This window comes from Protobothrops mucrosquamatus, unplaced genomic scaffold, assembly GCF_001527695.2.
Source record: "Protobothrops mucrosquamatus isolate PMUCROS unplaced genomic scaffold, P.Mucros_1.0 scaffold78, whole genome shotgun sequence".
Classification (NCBI taxonomy): Eukaryota; Metazoa; Chordata; class Lepidosauria; order Squamata; family Viperidae; genus Protobothrops; species Protobothrops mucrosquamatus.
The window spans coordinates 1,997,598-2,016,625 of record NW_015386455.1 but is presented as its reverse complement, the minus strand read 5'-3'; the positions used below and the strand labels follow the sequence as shown (position 1 = coordinate 2,016,625).

General features: G+C 41.0%; 1 protein-coding gene across 1 annotated transcript in view; it reads left to right on the top strand.

Annotated features, from left to right (window-relative positions):
- The window catches only part of COL4A2 (collagen type IV alpha 2 chain), a 234,063-nt gene that overhangs the window by 178,766 nt on the left and 36,269 nt on the right, over positions 1–19,028 (top strand). The window contains exons 29-35 of the mRNA XM_029283411.1: positions 517–738; positions 3,850–4,011; positions 5,838–6,008; positions 6,365–6,508; positions 15,153–15,278; positions 16,685–16,866; positions 17,482–17,545. Coding sequence (XP_029139244.1) covers positions 517–738; positions 3,850–4,011; positions 5,838–6,008; positions 6,365–6,508; positions 15,153–15,278; positions 16,685–16,866; positions 17,482–17,545 — 1,071 coding nt within the window. The remainder of the gene's footprint in view (positions 1–516; positions 739–3,849; positions 4,012–5,837; positions 6,009–6,364; positions 6,509–15,152; positions 15,279–16,684; positions 16,867–17,481; positions 17,546–19,028) is intronic.

The window sequence follows — 19,028 nt, the reverse complement described above, 5'->3', positions numbered from 1 at the left end:
ACTAATTATTAATTTCTTAATATAATGCAAGAATATACAGCTATAATAGAGTGTGACTAATATAAATTCTATTTGTACCCATTGAACATGGCAAGAGTCTTTTTTTAGCAAATTAATTTAACTAGAAGGATAGTTTATAGTACCAACAGATTACAATTCACATGTTCATGAAATAAAGGAGGGCAGCACTGAGAAAATTTTAATCTGATGGACAAATTATAATTAAAAAATCCTGTTATTGGACTATTTGATCAGTCTATTTATTATGCCAACACTTTTTCTAAATCATGTGCAGGAAATATTCATATAACAGGTTATTAATATTTAGGTTATACTCATATGCAAATGAGGTATTTCAGTAATTACTATATTTCCATAGAAACTAATGGGAATAAGTATCTGATTAATAATACTCACGATGCTGATTATTTTAATCTTTTTCCCTTACTTTATCTAATTCACTGTTAATTGATCAAAGTTTGATTCTTATTACCATTGTCATTTTGTTACACTTAGGATTCACTGGACCCAGAGGAAGCAGAGGTGCCCCAGGATTGCCTGGAGAAAGGGGGCTTCTAGGAAATCCTGGTTTGCCAGGTTTGCCAGGCCTCCTTGGGGAAAAGGGGCTTACAGGTGATGTTCTAGGAGTACCACCAGGGTCTCCTGGGGACACTGGGCCACCTGGATTCCCAGGAGCAAAAGGTTTGCAAGGAGATCAAGGCTTACCAGGAATTAAAGGTAACTCTGGCTCTGCTTACACAAAAGTTAATAAGAGAAAGAAACGATACAGTGGTGCCTTATACATTAGAACAAAGAGGGTGGCAGAAAGCTGAAAAGACGGAGTTCGGTACTGGAGGAGCCACTGGGATGTTAAGGTTTGACAGGTTCTGCAGCAAGATAAAACAGGGAAGGAGCTAGGTGGTATAGCTCCAATGACAACATAGTCTCACAGACAGACAATGTTCTGAGTGCGCAATGCGCAAGGGGCATCATCGGCACTTATCTGTAGTTCTGGGGAGGACTCTAGTAAACATGACTGAATTGGCACCAGCACAAACAAATTTTCAGAATGACTTTCCCATAATTTTTTTTAAAAAATGGTGTTGCTTTAGGTCAAGTACTCTTCAGCATCTTCATAAATGATCTAGATGAGGGGTTAGAAGGAGAACTCATCATGTTTGCAGATGACATCAAGCTGGGAGGAATAGCTAATTCTTTAGAAGAAAGGCTTAAAATTTAGAAGGATCTTGACAAACCTGAGCATTGGGCACTAGCCAACAAGATGAAGTTCAGTGGTGAGAAAAATAAGGTCCAGCACTTAGGCAGGAAAAATCAAATGCATAGAATAGGTGGTACCTGACTCAACATAGTAACTGTGAGAAGGCTCTAGGTGTCCTAGTGGATAATCACTTAAATATGTGCCAGCAGTGTGCTGCAGCTGTCAAAAAAGCCAGTGTAAGCTGCATCAACAGAGGGATAGTGTCAAGACAAAAGTAATAGTACCACTTTACATCATGCTGGTGAGACCATGCTTGAAATACTGCATCCAGTTCTGGTCACCATGATATAAAAAAGATGTTGAGACCCTGGAAAGGCTGCACAGAAGAGCAACAAAGATGATAAAGGATGTGACGTACAAATGGTTGAGGGATCTAGGTATGCTTAGTGTCAACGCTGCTAACATTGGATGTTCTTGTTTTGACAACATATGAAGATGCAGCCTTTTTCTTTCTTATGCTTTACTTTTAGAATTAGATGATGCTGTGGGAGGAGGCGGAATGTGGTGGGAGTTAGTTAGACATAACATTGTTGTACTAGTGTGTGAATTCAGAGCTTGAAATAAGAGATGATAAGAATTGGTGGGTTAGAGAACAGGAGAAAAAGCCTGCAATTCAAACTAATTGAAGAATATGATTTATGACTGTTAATTGGAGGAGCGAATTGTGCTTTGATACTATGTGCTCAGGGGAGGGGGATTCAGATTTTGGCTTCGACCATGTACGTACCGATGCCATGCAACTTGAATAAAGATTCTTTAAGGTAAACAATGCCTCGAAGTTCTTTGAAGAGTTTCATCTGTCGGAACCATGACACTTAGCCTATCAAAAAGAATTATCAGGGGGACATGATAACTGTCTTCCACTACTTGAGGGGTTGTCAAAAAGAAGAGGGGATTGGGGCCATCAAAGGACAGAACAAGAAGTAATGGGTGGAAGCTTATCAAAGAGAGATACAACTTAAAAGTAAGGAGAAATTTTCTGATGAGAGCAATTAATCAATGGAATAGCTTGCCACATGAGGGTGTGGGTGCTCGATCACTGGAGGTTTTCAGGAGTAGACTGGGCAACCATTTGACTGGGGTAGTATAAGGCTCCTTCCTTGAGTAGGGGTTGGACTAGAAGACCTCTGAGGTCCCTTCCAGGCTTATGATTCTATGAGTGAGCCATGGTGGTGCAGTGGTTAGAATGCAGTACTGCAGGCTAACTCACTGTTCACTTCAGGAGTTCAATTCTGAATGGCTCAAGGCTGACTCAACCTTCATCCTTCTGAGATCGGTAAAATGAGGACCCAGATTGTTGGGGATAAAATGCTGACTCTGTAAACTGCTTAGAGAGTGCTGTAAAGCACTATGAAGTGCTATATAAGTATAGGTGCTATTGCTATTACTATCCTATTGACTGATATAGGGCAAAATAATGATTTCTGCATATTCCACATGCAGTATTCTGATATGTAGCTTTTAAAAACAACTCCACTTATTTTTTTTTTACTCTGCTTTTAAATATTAGTGGAGTTTAATTCAGTTCCTGATTTAATATGTAAATTTCAGCTTAAAATAATATGGGAGCCACAAAGTACTCTCCCAAACTGTATATATCAACTGGACTCTCTATTAATGGTTTTCTTGAAAATAAACAATTTCACAATGCTGTTTAAAGTCTAGGCTGTAGTTTCATAGTTTTTCTCTAGACACATTTTTGGCACTGAGGTTGGAGAATACTAGGACCCCAATTAAATAATGGCTATAGAACATCAACTGGATTTGTTGCTGTTTCCAAATTATTTTAACCTGGATAGAACTCTTTCCTGAAACCATCTGATATCTATAACAATATCCAATATTGAATATTCAGAAAAGCCCTTTCTTTGCTTGCCATTTAAGTGTGAATATATGGTATGTGTGCATTCATAATTTTAGTGTTTATGTTGTGTGCAATTGAGATTAGATTAGAGTACATGGGAGAATAGGTGAATGGATGGATGAATAGATAGGGAGAGAGAGAGAGAAATGATAGACATGTCTTTTGATTGGTATAAGTCTAGAGTAAATTGGTTTTGTGATTATTCATTTTAGGTTATTTTATGTTCATTTATATTATCTTGTATATATAAGTGCATTCAATCATTAACTAAAATAAGTTTGTATTTTAATTTTAATTTGAATATGAATTTGAAAAGATTCATGATTTTTATTCTTGAATGCAGTTCATTACCATCACCAAAAATACTGCGTGTTACCCCAGCAAAAGAAGCAATAATCATCAGCAGAAAAAAGCGTGCCTTTACAAATGCTGCTTGCAAGCGTGCCTTTACAAATGCTGCTTGCAAGTGATGAGATAATTCAGCATAAAAGCTTCTAGTCAAGCCATTTTTTTTCTACTGGTTTTGTCATCACTGTTTATTAGAATTTGTAAGTCTTTGGGCTGGATTCATCTTATACGAACAAGATAGCCTTTGCTTAAGCTCCACTAGGAAAATGTTTGATTGATTCAGTAAGAATTCAGTGCTGTGCCTGTACATATAAGTTCTCTAAAGCATGACTGTTTACTTATTATCTCCTTCTGTTAGGAAGAGACGGCTTCCCTGGTTCACCTGGATCCAAAGGGAATCCTGGGTTTCCTGGGCCTACTGGCCCGACCGGTATCCGAGGACCACCAGCAACATTTGGATTCCCTGGATCCCCAGGCCAGCAAGGGTCCCTGGGTAGAAAAGGCTCACAAGGATTTGTTGGTGAGAAATTCTTCCAGTATTCCCCCCCAAAAGATCTGTACGACCTCATCACTTTCTGTTTTTCTTATAGACAGCAATCTGGCAGCCTCTGCATCCCCCCTTTATGTTACACATATGAGGACATACCAAGCCTTTCCCCATTCAATTATTCTTCCTCTGCCACACATCCCAACATATCAAGATAGCCTCTATGTCCGTCTGCCACAAAATGCACTCTTAATGTCTACCCTATCTTCATATCTTCATCAATGACTTAGATGAGGGAATAGAAGGGGAACTCATCAAATTTGCAGATGACACTAAACTGACAGGAGTAGCCAACACCCCAGAAGACAAGCTCAGGATTCAAAAAGATCTTGACAAACTGGAACAATGGGCCCTATCTAACAAAATGAGTTTGAATGTGGAGAAAGGCAGAGTTTTACATTTAGGCAGGAAAAATCAAAGATACAAGTACAGATTAGGTGAGACCTAGCTCACAAACAGTAACTGTGAGAGGGACCTTGGAGTCCTAGTAGACGATCACTTGACTATGAGCCAGCAGACTTTTCATAAGTCTGGTGAGATTTGATGCACTCATTTTTTGAGCCAACTATCTTAGGCTAAATCCAAACCGTGAAAAGAGCCAATTACTTTAGGCTAGATCCAAATTCTCAAGGAGAAAAAACAAGATAAAAGAAAAGAAAAAGGGGGAAAAAAGCCAATTATCTTAGGTTAAAATCCAACCATAAAATCAAGCCAACTACTTTAGACTAAATCCAAATCCTCCAGTCAAATCACAAATGAAAAGGCCCACTGCCTCCAAATAATTCCTGTTTTGGTTATATCTAGAGTCAGCAGATATAATTGTAGAGAGACTTTTCTCATGCAAAATCACATAAAGGCACTTTGTTTACACCAGGTGTTATTTCAAGGTCAAACACTTTTCAATTTTTTTTATTATTTGGTATTACTGTAGTATCTCCTTTTGCCACTAGATGTCCTCGTGCACTGTCCTCATACACTGTATTGTCTATATCTGGTTTTAAAAGATTGTTACAAAGTTTTCTTTTAAAGTTCTTTGTAAATTATTTAACCTAGCAATTGAATCTAAATTTTTTTTCCCATGTCCTGTAGGTTAGGCAGTCTTTCTTTAAATCAATCTAAGTTCCATTTTTAAGAATTCTTTTATATTCCGTAAATTTCTTCCCCCTCTTGTAATTGCTCGCCGCTTTTAACTCTCTTCTCCCCTAGTCCTTCTGGGGTCTTTACTTCTTAGATTTTTCCCAATCAGGGAATCAGCATTTCTGAGCCCATAAGGAGTTTCAGCACGCTGTTGCCAATCAGCTGTTTGGCGGAGCACCGCAGCTCCTCACTTTTTTCCAGCTGATGATGACTTGGGCTGTCTGTGCTTATCAGGCAGCCTTTCTTCCGTCCTTTAGAAAGGTTTCTTCAGTCCGTCTGGACCAACCGCCATCTGGTCCAGACTCCCGAAGCTTCCCTCCTTCTTCATTGCCCTTCCAGGGCAACTTTTTGACCCCTTGCGGTCGCCAGACCGAACGAAATCGGGCTGAGAAGCCGGAGCCCCAGTTTCTTTCACCCATCCTGTCAAAGCATCAGACTGGAAGTCTCACCATCTGCTTATTAAACAGCACCCGATCCCTAAGTAAAAAAAAAGGTTTTAGGTTTAACTTATAATGTCATTTATTGGGAAACACTTCCTTTGTTTATTTTTCAGACAAATGAGTTCTTAGTATTGTCTTTTGTGTACCTATACAAATGGTGTACAATAACTGCTCTCTGCTGTCTATATTTTAATCAAAACCTCTCTTTGATTTTTTTTATAGGATCACCTGGTGTCAGAGGGGAACCCGGGGAGCCAGGGAAAGTGGGTCCTATAGGCATGAAAGGTCTGCCAGGGGACAAAGGTGAACTAGGCTTCATTGGAACTAGAGGAAAGGCTGGGGAAACTGGTCTCCCTGGCATTGTCGGAATGCCTGGTTTCCCAGGTCTTAAAGGTAAAAACAACTCCAACATAAAATCTCTACTCAGGATTACAACCCACTCCTTTTTCAGTCACCATCAACGTTTGCAAGGCTCTAAATGAATTATTTTCGCTTATTGTAAAGCCCCTTTGTAAAACTAAAAAGGGCGGATGTGTTACTTAACAGGTCATAAATATAGTAAAAGTAGCAATAAAAGTCATTGCATGACAAAATACCATATAAAATGAACTACCTCTTATGTATTTCAGCTGCTTTGACATTCTTAGGTTTAAATTCTGCAAATGCTTCTTCTCAAACTGCAAAATAATTGTACTTTAGATTTCCATTGAAGGCATAGCTCTAAATATGTTTTGCAATTTCCATTCAAGGTGCTAAAGGATCCTCTGGCATTGGAGGTTTCAAAGGTGCTATGGGGTTCGAAGGATGGCCAGGACAGAAGGGAATCCAGGGAGACAAAGGCCTCACTGGAAAGCAAGGTGCTAAAGGACCATCTGGGGACTTCGGATTAAAAGGTATTCTCTTCAGTGTTATGAGGCATTCACATTATTCAGTATGCATAGCTACGTTCAGGTACAACTGCAAATAGGCTTTAAGAAAACTTTTGTTTAACTGAAAATTCCTTTTATAAAAAAAACATTGTAGTGTGATCCTAAGTATATTGTTTAGAATCAAATTCTATAAATTCAGTTGGGTTTACTCTGAGTAAATATCTTTAAGAATGCTAGCTTTAATCTTACCACATACAAATTTCAAACAGTATCTTTTTTCTTTGCCTTTATCTTCTATGTAAGGCAAATGAAGAACGGCTGCCAAGTTCAACAGTATGTATTTTGCTCTTCTTTAACAGAAGAATCAGAAAAGGGTTGTAAATATATGTTTTGATTTTTAAATAAAAAACCTCTTCCATGATTCCAGTTGAAAAAGAACAATGGGTGCATTATCACTAATAGTCATTTTATTTTGGTCATTCACCAGTGAAACAAAAGAGTCACAACTGATTACAGTAAAACAAGCTATAAAATAACAATATAAAATTGTAAATTAAAATTTAGGAATTTGGAGCATAAAATTAATATAGTAAAGTATGTTTCAATTTATTTAAGATAACTAAACCATTGTTTAGAACAGGGGTGTCAAACTCAATTTCACTGAGGGCCGCATCAGCATTGCGGTTGCCCTCAGGGGGCTGGGTGGGTGTGGCCAGGGTGGATGCAGCCTACTGGATGGGCATGGATGGAGTGGATGTGGCCTACTGGGTGGGCGTGGCCAGCTCTACATCATTTGCATCAAGGGTGCCTGTGGAGGCCTGGGCAGGAGTGGGACAGATATGAGGGTCTCTGGCAGAAGGGGGTGGGACCAGGGCAAGTGCCAAGGCATGGTCCACTGGAGGAGCCTCACTGTTCCTCTCAGGCCATGTGGGAGGGCCTGGATGGTGGTGCGGGCTGCCCGGAGCCCTGGGCAGCAGAGGTCAAATGCCCAGCCTGGCCCTAGAGCACCCACAGCACCATGCCCAGCCCCAAGGGGGCGCCCAGCTGCACTTACCTCCTCCTCAAGGCTGCTGCTGCTGTGCTTGCTCTCCTTAGCCAGGTTGCTCATGATGGGTACAAGAGCAAAGTCAGAGGGAGGCCCATTCCCTCTCCATGGGAGGAGATCCGGCTTTGTATCCAAAGCTTCCTTAGCAATAGGATGGGAGACCCCCCAGGATAGCCCAGGAAGAGGGGGCAAGGGGATGGTGAAAGGGCAGCAGGGCAGGAACTAAGGTAGGACTTCCCTCAAACCCTCCCTCTCCTTTCCTTCTTCCTTCCTTCTTTCCTAAGTATAAAGTGGTGGAAAAATATTTGAGATGAGGGAGGAAGAAAAACAGTCAAGAAACGCAGCTGGGGAGGTGTCACCCTTCATGAGGAATGAAGAAATGCACCATCGCCTGGAAGTGGCCAGCACGATGGTACATTTCTTCATTCCTCACAAAGGTGATACTTCCCCATTATGCACCAGGGGGCGGGGGCGACATGGCAGGGGCTGGTTCCTCGCTGTTTCCAGATGGCCTTGTGGAGCTAAGACTGAATGCATTTCAGCATAGATGGCCACCATAAAATTGTACATTGGCTCCCGGCCGGCCTGAGCCAAGGCCAAGACAACGGGGCCCATTCCCTCACTGTTTCCAGGATGGCTTCGTGGGCCACATGAAACCACTTCGCGGGCCGTATCCGGCCCCCGGGCCTTGTGTTTGACATGTCTGGTTTAGAATAACAGAATAGTAAAATTACCAATTAGAAATGCGTGAAGCATTACATTGCTGAAACTATGGAAAAGTTATTATCTGTAAACTACTAAAAGTCTCATATTTATTTGTCTGTTTGCAACCTTCAGTTGTACAAAATATCATAGGGCAACAATTTCTGAACAAAGGTACTTCACATTGACTAACTTACAGAATGCCAGGCCCTGCTACTCCTGTAGGAATGAAATTTGAAAAAGTTGTGACCACTTCTGCATTGCCATACTGCTGTTTCAACACTGCCATGCTGACATGGTTAGCCATGGTCACATGATCATCATTTCCAACACTCAAATCAATGTGCAAGTTGGCAGGAAATATAAACTTGATAATAATTGCCAACAATTTGCTTGTGGGAAGCTGGCAGGAACCTCCTCAATGGGGAAGTTGGCAGGGAAGGTCTCAAGTTGCTTAGGAAAGTCTCTCCGATCCACACAAACTCTTCAGCCCCACTGCATTTGCACCATACAGAGTACTTGTGCACTCCCACACACCCTTCCACACTGCACCTCTTGCACACACCCATACACTCTTTCCGACCCACACCTCACTCATCCTTGCATGCTCTTCCCAACCCATACTGCACTACTGCGCACCCTTCCTAACCTATACAACACCTGTCATGCACCCGCACGCCCACCTGCGCAGCCTTCACAACCCATGCCCATCCCAACCCAGACAGTACCTCTCATGCACCCCCCTGCACCCTTCCCAACCCATGCCAAGCCCTGTGTACTCTCCCAGACTTGCACTGCCCTTCTTGCACAAGCACCATGCACCCTTCCCAACTGGTACTGCACCACCACCTACCCTCCCTAACTCATTTGACGCCTCTTGTGGAACACCAACCTCATGAATCTGAGTGCCTTCCCGGGCACATGTGGCTCTTCCTGCATCCCCATGTACCCTTCCCAACCTACACTATATGTATAGGGGTACATGAGAGACTCCATTGTTCGTGTGAGTGAGGGGTGCATGAGAGGTGCCATAAGGAGAAGGGAGGGTGTAGTGAGGTCTGTGAGAAGTGCAGTACAAGTTGGGGAAGGTACACAGGGGTGCAAAGGTACAAAGGAGACAGGGGAGGGTCAGGAGCATGGAGCTTTGTGTATGTTAGATGAGGAAATATATGTCATGCTTGTCCCGCCTCAGACATTTAGGAAAGAAAGACTCTTGACTCCATTTTTTGAAGTTAATGTTTCTTTTATTAAAATCAAGCAGTTACAGCGAAAGTAAAGCTGGATCTGAATATTTCTGTGTAAAGTTTGCAAATTTCCCCTTCCTCTGGCCCTCCCCCCCTTTAGCAGTCCATCAATGTCTTTTTGATGTTTGATGTTTCGGGAATTCTTTGAAGGTTGGTGCCTCTCTGGTGTAGTTTCACATACTGTTCTCAGGCTTCGTCCTTGATCGGCCAGGTTAATCACGACTGACACCTGTGGTTCCTGTCACCCTGACATTCCCCTCCCTTTCCTTGCACATTCCCATGTTGAACTCTTATTTCCCCAATTGCCTCTCCCTCCCTTGCATTGTATGGCAGGATGCCAGTGACGCAAAGGATGCTGAAGATGGCAGGCCTGACAATATCTCTGAAATGGCCCAACAGGTCACAGGTTGTTTAATTAATATTATATCTTTTTAACATGTAGTCATATAATGTGTAAGTAACGATAATACATAAGGAATTATTATGTCACCAATTATAGTGAATATTTATCTACGTTGTTAAATAACTTGGGCAAGTTATAAAATTAAGATTTTTAATTGAATTTTGAATAAAAAAGTGAATAAAATTCAATTGACAGTAAGGACATAAAACACTGATAAAAAGAAGAAACTAAATGGATAGCTGCATTCTAATTCCAAACAGAAAATATCTAATAGAGGTTTGAGGAGAAATTATGTGTATTGTACAAACTATGGAACAGTATTTGCCTATAATCATCAAAGCAGAATCAGATTGGTCTGACAGTAACAACTTGAAACAGAAAGAATCAGAGCAACTAGAATCTTTGACGATGAGTAGAAAGAAAAAGTAATTCCTGATGAGCATCAACATGGAGGGAGCAATACACTATAACAGGTTTTATTGTTCCAATTATTCCTCCAACATTGGCAATCTGCTCAAAAGGGTTGTTTTGATATCTCCCTTCAATAATTGCTGTTGGGATGTCATTGAATCTAGCCAAAGAGAAAGCCCTTCTGAATTGGTGGGAGGGCATGTGGTTCGTTGTGCAACTAAAGTTTCTGGCTAGCTGAACTAAAAGTTCAGAGAGGCTCAGAAAGATGTTTCTGGGTAAGACTGACAAATCTGATTGCAGCTTGAAGCACCACGTTTGGAACTCAGTGGGATATCTGGAAGATAGACCTCAAGACTAAAACATACGAAGAACGGCTACGGGACTTGGGTTTGGCTAGTCTAAAGAAAAGAAGAAATAGGGGAGACATAATAGCAGTGTTCCAGTATCTGAGGGGCTGCCACAAGGCAGAGGGGATCAGGTTGTTCACCAGAGCACCAGAGGGAAGGACAAGAAACAATGGTTGGAAACTGATCAAAGAGAGAAACAATCTGGAATTAAGGAGAAACTTCCTGACAGTGAGGACAATCAACCAGTGGAACAACTTACTCCCAGAAATTGTGGGTGCTCCATCACTGAAGATTTTTAAGAGGAGACTGGACATTTATCTGTCTGAATAATCCAGCAGGGGGCTGGATTAGAAGACCTCCAAGGTCCCTTCCAGCTCTATTCTATTCTAAGACAATACTGTATATTGAACTCTTTCAAGGGGATGAAATGACTTGTAAGGACCCAACTGGAGTCCAAAGAGGAGCTGAACTTGGATCTTGATCAAGAAGACTTTGAGCACTGCAGGTTTATTCTGGGCTCTTTTGGAGAAATAGGAAGATTGTAGAGCCAAATATATTTTCTGTGTGTTTAAGCTGATATAGTTGGCATGGGATTTGGTTTAGCCCATGGTGTAGAAAACAATCCTTAAATATTTGAAAGTCTTAACTTGTTCTATTAGATTATTATAATTTGTCCATATAGCCAGGTGCACATAGTTCAGTGAAATCAAAAAAGTGAGGGACAAATGTAAGGGTTGTTCCTGGAGCAGAATACTGGTACTTTGGATCATAAGAGTTTACTCTGTCCTCCTGCGTATGAACAGTCTGAATATACTTCAGTTCATACCAAATTAGAGTGTGGTTGTCATTTAAGTGGGATGCAATACAAGGGAGTGGGGTAGCTTTAGTAGTCAGCCCCAAATGTGTTGAGCCTTCAGCAGTATTGGGGCAAATGTCTGAGTGTAAACAAGTATAAAATGGAGCAGGATGTTCTGAGTTAGAAGAGTGAGACTTCCTGTGTCTCTGGTTCTTGGGGTGTCAGTCAATGAGTAAAGACGAATGTCTCTTCACTTTCATGAATGAGTAGAGTGATCCACTGCATAGGGTATAGTGGAGTCAGTTTGGAGTCAGGTTACCGGTGGACTGTTACACCTCTTTTTCTCATAGAAATGGCTGAAATTTTGTTTGAGACTGGGGCATAGAGGTGAATACATTGATTGAATGAATCTCTCTGTCAGAGACCAGGGCAACAGTTTTAAGTCTTCTTGCTGAAGATCTAGCAGATGTTAAATTACTTGGACTTAATTTAAGCTGGAAACAAGTCCACTCTCAAATATGGAGGGAGTGGGTAACACATCTGTCAGAGATATGACATTTGAGTCAGAGAAAAGCTGCCTGATTGCAGCTGGTCTTGACTCCAGCTGTTCAGTCTCCCTTATCTTTTGCAGGGAGTCAACCCTGAAGTGTTGTGAGCTAGCTTTTTCACCAACTCCTCTAGATGGAGGCTTAATCTTGAACTCTAATTGTGGAACAGTAAAGGCATCACTGAAAACTCTAATGAGGATTATTTCATATTTGTTCAGAAAGTCTTTCCTTCTGACTAACATGAAAAGATAGGTTTAAAGATAAGCACAAATCTAATGCATTTGACTGCAGAGGGAGCCAAGCCAAATCTATTATGTTACAATGGAGCAGTGCACCATGAAGAATCTGTGAGAGGAAGAATCTTCCACTTGCAGGAATTCAGGTGGTTATTAGCAATCAAAAGTATGAATCTATGTGATTGTAAGAATCACAGGTTGTTTGATCTAGTAAAAATGAAGTCTTAATATCAGAGGATTGATCCACAGCAGCATTGGTTTTCTGCTACCCCTAAAGCTGGAGCTTACTGCTGTCAGATAGAAGTCTTTATGTGACCAGCTTCTCTTGTTCAAGATATACTTTCCAGGAGACAGACAATTTAGCTCATCAATCTTGTTATTAGCTGTCAGCAACTGGTCATGAATTGAGACTACAGTCTGAGCTGTTAACAAATACCGTGTTTCCCCAAAAGTAAGACACTGTCTTACTTTCTTTTGGGCTCTGAAGTAAGCACAGTGTTTTACTTTCAGGGAGGACTTACTTTTTCGCGGTACTGGCATCAGTAGTCCGTGAGCGTGCGGGGGTGGGGCGGGGTCTGTGCATGGGGTGGAGAAGCAACACGGTGGCAAGAGCATGGTGGCGGACCAGTTGCTTCCCTCCCCGTGCCAGACACCTGCCGAAACTGCGCAGGGTAAAGTTGCTGCGCTCACCCCCGCCCAGATGCCCTCGCCTCCCCCAAACATTTTTTATTAACCTGCCTTTCAACTGCATTCTTTTTCTTCATTCGCTTCTCAGCCTTCGCCGCATGTTTGTGGGACAAAAAAAAAAGTTCAATCAGACTTTCTAACTTCTCATGAGATCTCAAGAAGTTAGAAAGTCTGGTTGAACTTTTTTTTTTTTTACCAATAGTCCCACAAATACGCGGCGAAGGCTGAGAAGCGAAGGGAGAAACAGAATGCAGCTGAAACGCAGGTTAGTAAAAAAATGCTTTTGGGAGGCGAGGGCATCTGGATGGGGATGGGCGTGGCAACCTTACCCTGCACGGTGGCGGGATGCTGAAGTGGGCGGTCGGGCCATTGGCAAGAGCAACGCGGCTCAGGGAAAGCGGCCTCAGAACAAGCGGGGCAGGTAAGGAAAGAAATCCTCGCTCCCCCCAGGAATTGCCTTTCTTTCCTTACCTGACTCCCAGCCCCGTGTCATTTCTCCTTCGCGATCCGCCACCGCCACGTCAGTTCCAACTTCTCACAAAAAAAAAGTTCACGAAGTTGGAATTGATTGATTGACCTTTTTCCTCCAAAAAACCTTCCCTTGTTTCCCTGCACGCAGCGTCCAGGGATTGCAAAGGAGAAATGGCACGGGGCTGGGACAGAGAAGAGAATGGGCAGGTGAGGGGGGAACATGCCCCACTTGTTCCATGGCCGCTTTCAGCCAAGCCGTATTGCAGCAGCATTGAGCACGATGTGCGAGGTGGCAAACAGCCACGTTGCACCGAAACTGGCCATTTGCTGCCTCCTGCCCAATGCTGCTGCCATGAGGCTACGGAAAAAGCCGGGCAGTGGTAGGGAACTGGTATAATGGCATGTGGCTCAGAAGGGGAGAGGATCCGCTAGGCCTCATGGCAGCGGCATTGGGTGCGACGCGCAAGGCGGCAAACGGCCGCAGCTGGCGGCAAATGGCCACGTCGCACCGAAAATGGCCATTTGCCACCTCCTGCCCAATGCTGCTGCCATGAGGCCACGGAAAAAGCCGGGCGGTGCTAAGGAACTGGTATACCGGTACCGTGGGTTAGATCCCTATCCCCCATCAGCTTTGCCTCATCACAAGCAGGCCGTCGGTGCAGGCCCTTAAGTAGGGCTTACTTTTGGGGGGAGAGCTTATATTAGGCCCACACCCTGAAAATCAGCTGGGGCTTACTTTTGGGGCAGGTTTACTTTCGGGGAAACACGGTAGTTCTTAGATAGCAGTTCCACATCAATTTCCATGAAGGAGATATAATATACTTTTCCCTCCCTGGTCTCAAATTGCCCTCTTTATTCAAAGAATGTAAATTCCTTGCTTTCGTAGTCTAACAAGGTGCTGGATGACAAAAAATAACAATTTGACTCACCGACAGAGGCATTGATGGGTAGAAAATTCTCCAGGGTAGGTTGGTTGAGGTCAGTGTTCTTTCTTAGTTCAGAGTATTTTCATTGATGTTTTTTGAGTTTCAATGTGCCAGCATTCTTTTTAACTCTGTTATTGCTTTTTCAAAGAAATCTGTTGTTAGACCCGTTCCCTGTCTAGTCTGACAGCTGCTGGCAAGGAAGTATAGATTCGAACAGTAATTAGCCAATGCTTATCTTCTGCAGTGAATTAAATAGAAATATCTGAAGGAATTACCAGAGCCCTTTGGACTATATATTGCCACTTTGCCATTTTCCTATCACTAATTCAACTGGAGATGCAGAATGTAATCTCTGTAATCATATTTTCTATATTATTTTCCTTTTTTAACACCTACTTTTCCTGGAAGAAAATACAGGGGTCTTCTACTTACTGTTCAAATCAAATAGAATTTATTTTCAAACAAAGGAAATTAACAGGACAATTTGAAAGAGTGTTTAAACACAACTATTAAAAGTCTGCAAGAAGAGGGACAAAGCGTTTTTTCATTTCTACTATTTCCTCTTAAACGTGTTGCTTTATATGATAAGAATATTATCATAGCATGCATTTTTATCTCTAGATAGCTAGAAGTCTAAATTTAGAGGAAAAAGTATAGGTTAGTGACAAACCATATATTTTGCATGAGAAAAATGACAGGTTTTAATGTCTGACATTTCCAGATAAATCTGAGAAAAACCTTTGGCAGTGAAATTGCTAAAAAAGGGAAATAAAGCAAGGCACAAATTCAATTTAATGTAGGGCAACTTGTATGCTTCCAATACATCCTTGATTAGGATTCTTATCTTGAAAGGTGAACGTGGAATTCGTGGTCTACCAGGAGCACCTCCTAAAATCATACCAAGCATAATGCTGGAAGTGAAAGGTGAAAAGGGAGATAAAGGATTGTTTGGTGTTAAAGGGACTATCGGTTTAAAAGGTAAAGAACCACTATGTATCATAAATACAATATATTAAAAGTTTTGTTGTACCCTTCAGCATACACCAAGTTCTGATTTTGGTACAGTGAGGGAATGCAAGCTTCCTTCCCATCAGATTGTAAATTCCTCCTTGTATGAAAAAAAAAAGCATTCCCCACCCCCACTCCACCAGTCTGGCCTAACTGAAACAACTCATTGCCTCTTACTTTTATTCAATTTTCCTCTTCCCTGACTTATGGATGTCTTTAAATACATAAATAACAAAAGGAATAGATTCCTAGTGAACTGTGGATGATACAGCTGTAATGGTCTCAGACTAATAAAAACTGAGGGTCCCACATTATCAGGGTTCTGGTCTGGTCAAAGATCACAAAAATGCCAACTGCAGATTACTCGGAGTAGAAGACACACAGAGTAATGCTGCTGATGTTAACAGTCTTTCGGCCTTTCTGAAACCTCAGATGTCTGCATAGCTGGGAAACTGGAGAACCATCCTATTAGTCTGAACTCTATATATTCAAGCTGAGAAGGCAGAAAAAAATGGCTTCTCCTGAACTGGGGTAGTTTGGGGTTCATTATACTCTGTATCTTCTTCACAGCCTTGTTAGATTCCTGACATAAGGTTGCGACCATCATAGTTTATCTTGGAGGAATTTTATGAGAGGGCTTAAGGAAGTACACAAGAGTAGCATTGCTCTTCAGAGATCCAGTACTCAAGGAAAATGTCCACCTACGGTTCACAATTTCCTCATTATTCTGGGCTGATTTCAAAAGATAACTCCAGATGAGTTTGTGCTTTAGTAAACCTGGATAGCATCCACAGCCAGGAACCAATTGATCCCATTCAAGGAAAAAAAGTGCATTCTAATTAATATTAATTAATTAATTAATTACTTTTTAATCAAAGGTTCTGGTATGCAATTTATAGCAGCACAAAAGAGACATCCATGGATATAATAACCATATTGTGTTACAACAATAGCAAAATGTAATTAAAAAACAAAAAAATCTATTTGAAATGTTTACCATAAAGTCAATACTAGGCATCAGATGTCTAAAAAGAAAGATTTCAATGCCTGTCTGAATGCCAGAAGTGACAGGGTCAGATGCCTCTCCGGTAGTAGCATATTCCACATTGGGTCAATCATTGAGAAGGTCTGCTTTCTGATTATCTTGTGTTTCACCAAGGATGGATCTTAAGTAAGCCCTTTGGGTTGCCCTCACAGGATAGGTACAATAATGTTGGACACAGTGGTCTTAAGCCGCTATTGAATGTGCCAATTTAGAAGCAACACCTTTCGGATAGAGCAACTACTGATGCCAAGCATACCTGAGACATAAAGTTTTGGACAATCTTCTCTGCAGAGAAGAAAAGAAATTAACATTTACAATTATATTTTTGTAGGAAGTAAAGGGTTCCTCGGATTACCTGGTCAGACAGGAATATCAGGTTTACCTGGATTTCCTGGTTTCGAAAAAGGTCAGAAAGGTGACACTGGAAATAAAGGAATAAGAGGTGCTCCAGGATATGCTGGTATCCCAGGTCCTCGTGGTATTCCTGGCTTCCCTGGAATCACTGGATGGAGGGTGAGCAAAACTGGGTGTGTTGATGGTTGTCTGCATACATGAATCAAACTACCTCTGTGTTTTATCTCTTACTTTATGGCAGCTCATAAAGCAGAGCACCAAAATCCCCAACCCAAATTCTGTAAATCTATCCCCAAACACATTAAATTATCATACCGGATTTTACTTTTACTTTTATTTCAAAGGTGGATCTAAAGCACAGGGCCCGGTTACTAGAGAGACCGGCAATTTCTTCTGGTAGGATGGGCCTGCTCCAGGTCCCTTCAATTATACATTATTATCTATAGGAACCTGGAGACCTGGATTTTTCCACAGGCTTTTGGTGAGGGATACTGAAGCCCTTGGGTTTTGTTTTTATCCTATCAGTAATTCACACCATATTTTATTTTATTGTAATAAAATTTAATTTGTACTTTCCTGTTTTAGTTGTTATGAGTTGCCCAGAGTAATTGAGAATCAGGAGGCACACAAATTTGATAAATTTAAAAAGCGTTAACACACTACACATTGTATAATTTCTACTTATCAAGACTCGTGATAGAATTCTGATAAAAGCAACTTTCTGGTTAATATTAATTCTAATTGATAAGATTGTGTCCATTTTCAATGTGATAGGGAGAAAAAGGTGTTCCAGGAGTTCCGGGTGCGATTGGTGAAAGTGGCCAACTGGGGTTAATTGGTGAGTCCAATTATTTTTAGGAATCTTAAGGGTTTTTTTTAATTCATATATGCAGTTACACAGAGACACTGAACTTGGTTTCTTGAATCATTTTATTCTTCATATACTTTCATATTTACCTATTGCCTTTTTTGTATTGTACTAAAACTGATGCAGAGTTCTCAACAAAGAGCATTCTATACCCTATCAGAAGTGCTAGGAGCAGCTCGTACCTATTCTACTTGTTAGGTGTTCCCAGTCTCCCCAGATATGTCTTATAAGGGTTGGGCTGCCTGAGGGGGGTGTATGGAATTGAGACGGTACCTCCTCACAACACTTTGTCACATTTTTGTATCCCTCTCTTGTTTATACATCCTGATTGATCCAGGGAAGAGGGAAGAGCTGTATTACATATGAGATAGAGTGTTAATAGATGTAGTGGAGACTTTTGATGGCATCAACAGGAGCATAACAACTACTAAATTTGTTCTTGTTCCAGTGGGCAATCTCTGTTTTTGCCCACTCTGTTCATTCATGTATGAATTCACTTTTGTCTTGTCAAAAGGGAGCAATAAATTGGGCTTTTCATGCAACCTTCAAGGAATCAGCTGATGAAAATGTGGATTTCTTCAGCCTGTACTCCAGTTATTGTCTCCTCTGACTTTTCTTCCAGACTAAGGAGCAGAAGTAATGAAAAGCAGTACAATCAAAGATCCTATAGCTTTGCCTTTTCTTGAAAGCCAGTTCTATCAGGAGAGTGCAGTAAAGAGTCTGTAGTATCTTTTGTTATATATTGAATATATATATATAAAGTTGTGTTAATCCCTGCTAAAGTGAAACTAACTTAACTCCCAACTGCTTGTGAAGCTAAAATGAAACTAACCTTTAGATGACCCTGACTGTTAACTCCAACTGTTTTGGAGAGAAACTTTGAACATTCATATCTGGGCAGGCTTTTTCAAGTATTGTGACTGGTTAAGGCCCTGTGGGCTAAGAGTATAAATTACAGGCAATTGCCTGCAGTTCTCCAGTTCTAGTTTGAGTCAGTAAATGATGTTGTAACTATGCTGGTCTGCTCTTTGCCTATTAAAGCCCATTACACAATACCTTTTAAACTACTGCTCTTTTGTTCTTTTGTAACTGATTGGTTGCCTAGATTAACATCCTGTGATCTCCGCTTCCACAGTTTTTGTAAAACCAGCCCAATAATTCAGAATAACATTTGTAATCCCTTCAGATAAATATCTTAATTTATTCATTTGGGTATTGAATTTCTAGGCCACCCAACTATAAAACAACTCTGGGCATCTTTACAAATTAAAAGAAATAAAAGGAAAAAAATCCTAATATCAATATTTTCTCCATAAATGTCAGATAATACTTCATTCTTATAATTCTTGAACTTTAATGTATATGTTCACTCCATAACTCTTATATGACAGTCAAAATAACTGTCTCAATAGGATTACATTTAAAAAAACAGTTATTTTATACAAAGAGGGGT